The 11,392-nt window shown below is 37.8% G+C and overlaps 1 protein-coding gene across 1 annotated transcript in view; it reads right to left on the bottom strand.

Moving 5' to 3' along the window:
* Positions 1-7,228: 7,228 nt before the first annotated feature.
* CEP57 (centrosomal protein 57) overlaps positions 7,229-11,392 on the bottom strand; it is a 41,985-nt gene continuing 37,821 nt past the window's right edge. The window contains exons 10-11 of the mRNA XM_060605304.3: positions 10,700-10,844; positions 7,229-9,059 (exon numbers count right to left, since the gene is read on the bottom strand). Of these exons, the coding sequence (XP_060461287.1) occupies positions 8,826-9,059; positions 10,700-10,844 (379 nt within the window). The 3' untranslated portion in view covers positions 7,229-8,825. The remainder of the gene's footprint in view (positions 9,060-10,699; positions 10,845-11,392) is intronic.

Below are 11,392 nucleotides of genomic sequence, written 5' to 3'. Positions count from 1 at the left end.
CTTTTAAACTTTGTCCTTATTCTGTTTGCCTGAAGTTTCTTTTGCAGAAATGTTATTTGGCTAGTTTTCGAAGAAAGGGGTCTCTCAGCACCGGTTCCAAATTGAAATATTCAGTTTGAACCCATTTTGCTTCTAATACCCAAACAGTACTCAAAAATGCAGTATTCTTTCACTTTCTGATTCACCATAGTCTGAACCTTAGCCCCTGTTCTTGCGTCTTGCAGTGAGGAACTAGAATTTCTCTCAGTACATCCAATATTAGCAAAATCAGTACCAAAATGATTTAGTCTTTATGTGATATTGGTTATAAGAAAATTAGTAATGGTATTTAAGTGGCCAGCCTATCAAAGCTAAGTTTTCTATTCCAGATATTTTACAGATTTATTCTTTCCTGCCCATTCTACCTATTTGCTTATTTAAGCCTTTGTCATCTTGGTCTGATACTACATAAAAGAATACAGATGACTGAAGAGATCAAGAATTTCAAACTTGCAGTCTCAGTACCCTCACATCCACTTTAAATTCCATTCAAAGGCCAGAGCAATCTAAATGCAAATCACTTATCATTTTTAAACCTTCCAGGGGCTTCCTTTCCTCTTCTGCAGGAGCCTCCAAAGTGGAGCACATTTTAGATAATCCATTGGTGGTGATGTCAGCATCACAATGGCATGAGACATTCCTTTCTCTCCCCCTTAACTTACAACTAATTGGACATCCATGACCGAATATGACTGCCTCTGCCTATGACACCAGGACATCCATCTATGCACCTTAAGTCCAAGGAGGCTATGGAGCCAGGGGTGTTGCAGTGGCAGTGAGAGTAGCCACCTCTCTAGCAAAGGCGGTGGAAAAGGGGGTGCGTGCAAGTCTGCTCAGCTGCATGGGCTGCAGCTGGAGGGGTTCGCTTGCCTTTCAGGAACACCCAGATTTCTGAAGAGAGACCTCCGTGACTAGGTAGAGGGAAATTAAAAAGGCAAAGATTGCTGAAGGGACGTGTTTTCTCCCATATGTCCTAGGACTCCATCAAGAGGTCCATCCACGAACCTCTGGGAATCCCTCAGTCTGGGATTGCCCTAGAAGGCTGTGAACATGCCTAAAGCCCCAAGTGCTAACTAAGCACACACCTCCCCCCACTCTGTCTCTAGTCGTTTTTAAATGCCATCTTTTTAATACACACTTCCAACTTGGTCACTTCCACTATGGAAACCCCAAAACTTGTGCTATAGCACCACCTTCTGGAAAACAAATGAAAGTTTTCTAATTGTCAACCTGTTTTACTACTAAAATCAAAGTGAACAAAGCCTTACCTAAGTAAGAAAGGTGTTGCTACTTAAAATGTGGCAGCACAGGCACATTTCATCAAATACTATGAAAAATCATGATAATACAGTATCACAAAAAGACGGTGACAATTCCGCAGCAGGTGCACCCAAAGACATGGAATACTGCAATCTAATAACGAATCCAAAATTCCAGCCTACAAGAAAATGTGGAAAGGCAATCCACTGAGCTTAGGAATAAAATTAATGAACATAAGGAGTACTTTACCAAAGAAACTGAAAATTCTAAAGAACCAAAAAGACAAAATGAGATGAAGAATGCATTAGAAAGCATTGAAAATGGAGCAAGATCTGATGGAAGAGAGAATAAGCAAGCCACAAGACAGGAATTTAGAAATGATTCAGGTGGAAGAGGAGAGAACTGGTATATTTAAAACATGAACATACCCTGAAACAACTATCAGACTCCATTAGAAAAGCCAACATAAGCTTAAAGGGTAGACCAGAAAGAGGAGAGAGGAGGAGGCAGAGAGTTTATAGAAAGAATGGTTGAGAACTTCCTAAACCTGGGGAAGGAACTGGATACACAAGAATACAAAGCTAACTGACCTTTTCCCAGGCACATTATAATGAAACTGTCAAAAATAATGATAAAAAGCCAGGGGGAGAAAAGTAACAAAGGAACCCACACCAGGAGGCTATCAGATTTCTCAGCACAAATTCTACAGGCCAGGAGAGAATGGAATGACATTCAAACAACTTAAAAACTGCCAGGCAAGAATACTCTAAGTGGCAAAGTTATCCAGATATAAAAGCTACAGGAAGATTTCCCAAACCAAAAAAATGTGAGAATTCACCACCACTAACACTGCCTGAAAAGTTGGAAGTAGCTCTTCAAGCTGAAACAATGAAAAGGGCATCAACAGACAGAAATAACTATTTTAGACTATAAAATAATTACAGTATAAAGCTTAAAGGAAAGAGCATTAAAAATAACAACAGCTATTAACATTTACCAATCCACAGAATAATTTGTGAAAAGTATAAAAGGGAAGGAATAAAAAGATGAAATTAAGTAAATGAAGATAAATTTTTATTAGCATACAATGACTCTTTTATCTATGAGATATTTTGCATAAATCTCCTGGTAACCACAAAGCAAAAATCTAGAGCAGAGACCCAAAACAAAACAAAACAAAAAGACTGAGCAAAAAAACCAAGGACAAACACCAGCTTACAAAGGAAGACAGAAAAAAAAAAAGGAAAAAGAAACAACGGAGAGAGAGAATAACTAGAAGGCAAAAGATAAAATGGCAGTAGCAAGTCCTCACATATCAATAATCACCCTACATGTAAAATGGATTGAATTCACCCATCAAAAGGCAGAGTGGCCGGATGGGTTAAAAAAAAAAAAAGACCCAACTGTATGCTCACTACAGTACACTCATTTCAGCTTTAAACAAATACACAGGCTCAAGGTGAAAGGATGGAAGATGATATTCAAAGCAAGTGATACCAAGGAAAGTGGACATCGTCTTACATCAAGACAGACATCAAGCTAAAAACGGTAAAACTGACAAAGCTCACTAGATAATGATAAAGAGGTCCATACATCACAAAAATATAGCAATCATAAATTACCTGACCACCAACACATACTGAGCAAATACAAGTCTTAAGGGAGAAAGAGATAATAAAATAAGAATAGGGGACTTCAAAACCCCACTAGCACCAAAGTGAAGATCATCCAGACAGAAAATCAACAAGGCAAACACTGGAATTGAACGATACTTTAGAGCAAATAAACTTATTAGACATACACAGAACAATTCACCAAACAAGCAGAATACTTGAGAAATTGTTCTCAAGTGCACATGAACATTTTCCAGGACAGATCGTATGACAGGACACAAATCTTAGCACATTTAGATTGAAATCATACCGATTATCTTTTCTGACCACACAATGGTATGAAACTGGAAATCAACAAGGAAGAAATGAGAAGATCTATAAATATGTGGAAATTAAATAACATACTTCTGAACAACAAATAGGTCAAAGAAGAAATGGGAAAGAAGGAGAGTTTATAGTAATAAACACAGATGTTAAGAAATTAGATCTCAAATAATCGAACTTTATACCTCAAGAAATTCGACAAAGAACAAAGCAGAAGGAAGGAAATAATAGGGGTGCCTGGGTGGCTCAGTTGGTTAAGCATCCGACTCTTCATTTTTGGCTCAGGTCTTGATCTCATGATTCATGGGTTCAGACCCCACGTCTGGCTATGCATTGGCAGTGCAGAGCCCGTTTGGGAATCTCTCTCTCTCCCTCTCCCCTGCTTGGTCTGTCTGTCTTCTCTCTCAATAAATAAATAAATAAGATCTAAAAAAAATGCAAAAGATGCAAGGATGGTTTAACATATACAAATCAATAAATGTAATACTTACCAATAAAATGAAAGATAAAAAACTACACAATCATTTCAATAGACACAAAAAACATGACAAAATATAACAGCCATTCATAATAAAAAACCATACACGACAAATCCAGAGCTAACGTTATACTCACTGGAGAAAAATTGAAACTTTTTTTCTAAGATTGGAATAAGACAAGGATGTCCACTCTTACTTCTTTTCAAAACACTATTAGGATTACTAGCTACACAAAGGAATAAAAGGTATCCAGATAGGAAAAGAAGTAAAATCGTCTCAATCTGCTGGTGAAATGCTTTTATATGTAGAAAACTCGGAGTCAAACAAAAAACTGTTGGAACTAATCAACAATTTCAGGAGAGTTGCAGGACACAAAATCAGTTGCATTCCTTTACACTAATGAAACATTCGAAAAATAAACTCTCACCATTCACAATAGCATAAAAAACTATAAAATACTAAGGAATAAATTTAAACAAGGAAGTGAAAGATCTGTACGATGAAAACTGTATGACTTTGCTGAAAGAAATCAAAGACAAATGGAAAGACACCCTCTGTTCATGGACTGGAAGAATGTTGTTACAATGTTCATGCTACCAAAAGCCATCTACAGATTCAACACAATACCCATCAAAATATGAAAGGCATTCCTCACAGAAATAGAACAATCCAAAAATTTTTGTGGAATCACTAACAACCCCAAATGCCCAGAGTAATCCCAAGAAAAAGACCAGTGCCAGAGGCATCCTTGAACGATCGAGCAGTTAGGGGTACAGACCCCTCATACAGTTTAAAATCCTGGTATAACTTCTGACTCCCCCAGTACTTAACTACTAATAGCCTACTGTTGACTAGAAGGTTTACCAATAACAAAGAGCTGAAAAACACATATTTTGTATATGTATTATATAGCGTGTATTCTTAAAGTAAGCCGGAGAGGAAAAAAATGTTAAGAACATCATAAGGGAAATACATTTACAATATTGTACAAATTTCATGTGTAAGTGGACCCACACAATTCAAATTCATGTTGTTCAAGGGTCAATTGTATACTGCAAAGCCAGAGTAATAAAACAGTATGGTACTGGCACAAAAATAGACACAGACCAATAAATAGAACAGAATAGAGGCCAGAATTAAACCCTGGCATATATAATCAACTAATACTTGACAAGGGAGCCAAGAACACCGAATGGGGAAAGGACAGTCTCTCTCACAAGCGGTGCTGGGCAAACTGGAGAAATACATGCAGAGGACAATGAAATTGGACCCCTATCTCATACCACTCACAAAATTAACTCACAATGTACCAAACACTTAAACGTAAGACCAGATACCACAGAATTCCTAGGAGACACAGGAGGAAGCTCCTCGATGTTGGTCTCAATGATTTTTGACACGATGCCAAAAGCACAAACAAAAGGAAAAATTAACAAATGGGACTACATCAAACTCAGAAGCTTACACACAAGCGATAAAAAGAACCTACAGAATGGGAGAAATATTTCCACACCATTTATCAGATGAAGGGTTAATATCCAAAATATATAAAGAATTCATACGACATTCAAACAATCTGATTAAAAGTTAGGCAGGAAAAACGAAATAGACATTTTTTTCCAAAGAGGATATCAAAATGGCAAACTGGCACATGAAGATGCTCAACATTACTAATCAGGGAAATGCAGGGCAAAACCCTAAGTTCTCATCTCACACCTCTTAGAAGGGCTAATATCAAGAAGAAACAACAGGTGCTGGCAAGGATGTGGTGAAAAGGGAATCCTTATACACTGTGGGCGGGCATGCAAATTGGTCCAACCACTATGAAAAACAATATGGAATATCCTCAGAAAATTAAAAGTAGATGTACTTATGATCCAGCAATTCCACTCCTGGGTATATATCCAAAGGAAATTAAAACAGACTTTCAAAGAGTTGTATGTGTTCCCATGTTTACAACAGTATTATTAACAATAACCAAGATTCAGAAACAACCTAAATGCCCATCAGTGGATGAATGGATAAAAAAAGATGTGCTATAGGTACACGATGGAGTATTATTCAGCCATTAGAAAGGAGGACACCCTGCCATTTGCAACAAAGTGGATGGAACTTGAGCACATTACGCTGAGAGAAGTCAAAGATGAATACTCTATGATATCACTTATATGTGGAGGAGTCAAACTTGTAAAAAAGAGTAAAATAGCAATCACCAGGAGAGGAGGTAGTTACCAGGGATGGCAGAAGAGGATAAGACTGATGCTGTTTAAGGACATAAAGCTGCAACAAGTAGTATTAAAAAGCCAGAGAGATCGAATGCACAGTATAAGGAATAGAGACAATATTGAACTGTAAGTATGTAATGTGAAATACCACAATGGCAGTCATATCACAATATGTAAATGTATCCAAGTCACACACTGTAGATCTTAAATTCACACAGTTCTATGTCAAATTTATTCAAACGCGCGCACACACACACACACACACACACACACACACACCCTTACACATTAAAAAGATTTCTGAGGCACCTGGCTGAGTAAGTCAGCAGAGCCTATGACTCTTGATTTCAGAGTTGCGAGTTTGAGCCCATTGGGTGTAGAAATTATTTAAATCATAAAAAAAAAGTTTCTAACAAAGCTTGGAAAAAAGCACAATTCATGGGGGTGGGGGGTGTGGAAGCAGGGGAGGAGAGTGTTAGCATTTTTTATATATTTATCCACACCAACAGAACTTGGAGTTGACAGACTACTTACTGGAGGTGCAGGTGCCCTTGGTTCCTTTATCATTGGGGCTATAAAAAACAGAGACCTATGTGGTTATGTCTAAGCTCTTTAGCCTCCTGTAACTTGTTGGCTTCCCCTTCTACTCTCACCTGCACACCTCAACTTCTATGTACAAGTACCACTCAGCTGGTCACAACTCTCCCGTGTCAACTGCAGATTCCGGCCTCTACACTTTTCTTTTCTCCTGTTGACTTGGAGACTGTTTCTTTTCTCTTGTTGACTGTTCTTCCTCCTGGCTAATTCTAGTTCTCCAGAGTTGAGCGATCACTGCTCCCTCCAGGATGTTACCCCCTGTTCATCACTCCTCTCTGCCATGCCTGCCCCCTTCCTCTGTGTCCCCAACAGCGCTGTGTCCATGTTATCAACACTGCGTTAACCACACGGTGTTGACGTAATTCAGATGTCTACCACCTACCTGTAAGCATACCATTTCTTACTTAGCCTGGTATCCAGATTGGCATCTTACACATAGAGGACACTTGTATTTGAAATGCATTTCAACAGTGCCCTTACAACAAAAGTAGATGTGTGACCACGTACTCCTCTGCTATAAACTCTCAGATAAGGAAACTGAAGCGGCATTGGCATTTTCTCATTTTCACTTCTCACCTGAGCGTATTAAAGGCTGGAGTGGATATTTTAGTTTGACTCTTACCCAAGGGATGGGCTGGGTTTTAACACCATTAAGCTTCTAATTAGGACATAGAGCCACTACAATGCAAAATGAGTCTCCTACAATTTAATGACCTGAAATTCAAACACAGAGATAACAAAAGTTTAATAGTTTGAAATGGTGGTTGAGACACAACAAATGTTTTCCATATCACCAGAGCAGTGATTGCCTTGGGTCTGTGGACTCACTGTCGTGAATTCAATGAAGATACAAAACCGCACACTCAAGCAAAGGTTTACATACAATTTCAGAACACTCACAAATAGCTCCAAATGGAAGGACCCTAAATCAAGAACTCTGTAAAAAATTAATTCAATTAAGAGGCCTAATAAGCTTAGTGCCCAGAGAGGCACTGAATTTCATGCTGGTTACCCAGATAAAAGCCCAGAACTCCATTTCGATCCCAGGGGAGGCATAAAAACGAAATCTCTTTAACACCTGGTTAATGTGTTCATTAGGACTCTTTAGGCCTTGAGACAGTTCAATCTTGTCGGGTTTAGTTTCTATGTGAGCATGAGATAGGCAAATAAATTATATAATAGCATATATTCTTAATGTTTCTCGTAATATGTTAATGTCCTATTTAGAAATGCATTTTTTGGAGAGATTACAACAAATATAGCCTTCGCTAACAGGCTGTTAAGGAAAATTTCAGTGTTTCCTTAATAAAGCTGCTTTATTGACTTCAGTGGCAAATTTATAAAAAGTTAACATGTCTTGATCTATTCAAAATTATGATTTACATTATTAACACAATGACAATGGCACATGTACAGTTAATACTGCACTCATACTATACACCGATAACAGGTCCCAGGAGCTCTTCTGAGTTTTTAAGATTAAAAACCACAATGCCTTGAACTGAATACCATGATTACAAACAGGTATTATTTAAAAACAACATATGCATATGCTATACAACACTTCCTCTTCTCTTCACTCAGAAACCGCATCTACTTCATTAATAATTCGTTTATACTTTAAAAAATGCTTTATAATTTTTGCAGTTAACTGACAATGAATGCTTGGGTCTTTCAAAAATTTTTAATGATAGATTATATCAATAGAAGTGTATTTAATATTGATCAGTGTTCGAAATGTCAAAAAGTGAAACAAACCAATCCTCTTAAATTCGTATAAATACTTACACATAGAAAACCTCTATCCATAGTCGAAACAAAGTATATTTAATGGATGTATTGGAAAGGAGAAATGGGCGATTCATGCCAGGGGAAGATTAAAAATGAGACTTTTTAAGCAAACATTGCCTATGGGACAGCCTCCTATTTTGATAATTTAAACCTAATTTTACTTAGATATCTAAGGAATTATTTTAAAAATCACACCCACAAGTAAAAAATTGGTAATCTGTTTACAAAGTGCAGTATTTCAGTACAGCAAATTCATCTCAAACAAAGATGCAGAGTGTGTGGCTTCCTAGCCTTTAAAACTCCCCTGGTTTCCATTTAGGTGGTTTAACATTTAGTCATGATACGTAACACAGGACGCCTGTGTAATGAAGCTTGGGCCCCTTAACACCTGCTATTCATTAATTCCAACATAAGAGTATGAGACCTGGAAGGTAAATTGCCAAAATCTGATTTCTGAGGTACAGATTATCTGAATAGAATTTATGACCTGGTACCAGTCAGTAATCCCAACACAAACTATTGCTTTGTAATGAACTCTGTATGGTTTGCATGTCCTTCAACAACTGAAGATTTTTCCTGCTTTTTTCGCCAGGTCTCGGTTTGGCAACGTCCTTCTTATTTGTGGTCCCTGTGATTCCAGAAGAACGACTGCTGCTGTTTCCTTCTTCATCAAGAGTCTTTCTGGGGGTCCTCAAGTCCCTCTTCTGCTTCTCTATCTTGTGTTTCTCCAGCTACAACAAGTAACCAAGGCAGGGAAAAAGGAGGATTCAATGAAAATGTCCTCTTCTGGCCACTGGTATTTTTAATTCTCATACAAGCTAAAATGCCAATAATACATTCTAAGTGTATTTTTTTTTTTTATAAAGTCTTCAAAAATCTCTGGTACGAGTGATTTGACGCTAAGTGCTTAAAAACAGAAAGCAACATACAAACGAGTGAATGCAAGTAAACACATCAATACTGATGCTGTTTCAGAAGGTAAGGCCGTGTGTGGCCAAAGTGCAGAACAGAGCAAGTAAGAAACAAGAGGGTCTGGGGAAGGTCTTACAGAAAACAAAAGAAAGGTGTTCTAGAAACTAGTCTGAGGAGGTAACGAAACATGTTCCAGATGGATGAAGAGATGTAATGGTAATGTATTAATACTAACAAAAGGTTTTTGTTATTTCACTACTTTAGAAAAACTTAAAATAGCTTATATTTACTTATTTTTACAGAGCTTTACTTTTACTTTAAGCTGCTGCTAGGTTGGTATTCCGTTAGAGAGAATAAGGTTGAGCCTGATGTATAAGAAACAAATTAGACCATTACTCCTGCAGCGATCATTTGCTCCTATTTATTCTTTTTTTAATGTGAACTTTACAAAAAATGCTTAAAAGCCCAGGTTTTGGAGTTCAGAGGAACCACGTTTGCATTCCAGCTCTGCCATTCACCAGTGAGCTGGTATGTCCTCACACAGAAGTTACTTAATTTCACTTGAGGATACGCCTACCTCCCAGGACACTCAACCCAGCTTTCCTTATCTGTAAAATAGTACGCCCAGTTCACAAGTCTTCTACGAAAATTAACTAAGATGACATATTCACAAGCACTTAACACTGTGCCTATTATAGAGCAATCCATTAGTAAATGTCAGCCATACCTGTTCTGTTCCCAGCCTTCTCCATTTCCATCAGGGGTACCACCATCCTCTCCCTCCAAATGACACTCAGCAGCAAGTTGCCCTGATCATTCTACTTCCAAGACCTACCTCAGATCTGTCCACTTTTCCCCACCTACACTCATTCACAACCTCTGATCGAGAAGAGCTTCAGGCGGCCGAGCTGTTCTCGGCCCCTCTGCCCTGTGTCCAGCCCACTCCCAGTGGTCCCAATAATCTCTGACACGAATCATTATGTATCTCTCCAGATGAAAATTTGGGAGTATGCCTCCCCACTGCACTTAGTAGATATTAAATAAATGGCTGCTCTACTAATTTAATTAGCAACATATTTTTTTTTCCACATATTTATATCTACTTACTCCTTTCGAAATCAAGAATTTCCAGGTGTTTTTTAAAAGACTTCGGAAAATGTGGAATCATTTAAATTCATCACAGAAGTTAAAGGTTGTTCTTATAAAGGTAAAAATATTAAATATATTCAATATTCAAAAGAAGTGTCTTAGATGATAAAATCTACTCTCACAGATTACAAGATGGTGTCTTCCTTCTTAGCCCACTTAACTCCGATTCCTAAAGAAATACTTCCTGTAGCTCCCTATCTGTGATACACTTGAATGTCATCAATCAATGTATTTGGGGAAAAGGGTTTTTTGGTTCTGCCTTGTTCTTGTTTTATAATCATTAGAAACAAGGAAAGGGAAATTAAGTTACCTGGGCTTGGTATTTTCGAACTTTAGTTATTTGGTTAGCTTTGGCCTCCATCCTTCCCACTAACGCCTCCAGCTCACACTCTAAGTTGTCTTTCAGTTCCACAGTTGGGGATTCTTGGATAAGTTTCGCAAGCTGCTGGTGATCACTACATAAAAAACAAAAGTAGGGCTTGATAAAGCTTCGTGTTTCATGGTTAGGGCCACCATGTCCCACTCACCATGGGACCACTGCTCTGTGCATTAAAAATGACTCCAGTTTTTAAACAGAGCAACAAGATGGTTTAAAGGTTCAAGAAAGGCACTGGAGGTAAATGTAAAAACAGTTCTTAATTTCAAAGGCTTAATTATTTTTATTCCACCTCCTACAGTATTACACACGTAGAAAGGAAAGCCCAGAAAGAAAGCAAGGATCTTGTTCCTCAAATACATCCTAACCTATTCAAGTTTAACTAAACTCAATGTATATCAAGCTCCCAAACAAGGAAATAAAACTGAAGTGTGAACCTTGGTCTTCAAAACATTTAACACTATTCAAAAAGGGAGAGATTTCCCCCAGAACAGTTGCATTTGTTAAGGTCCTAGTAAATCGCTCAGTGGTTGCTTCAAGAACTGTGCTCTGATACTTGCTGAACAGAATAAATTAACAATACGATTAATGAAGTCACCAAGAACTTAAAACAAAGTTTTACAACTA

The sequence above is a fragment of the Panthera onca genome, chromosome D1 (assembly GCF_046562875.1).
Source record: "Panthera onca isolate mPanOnc1 chromosome D1, mPanOnc1 haplotype 2, whole genome shotgun sequence".
Lineage (NCBI taxonomy): Eukaryota > Metazoa > Chordata > Mammalia > Carnivora > Felidae > Panthera > Panthera onca.
This window is presented reverse-complemented; position numbering and strand designations above follow the sequence as displayed.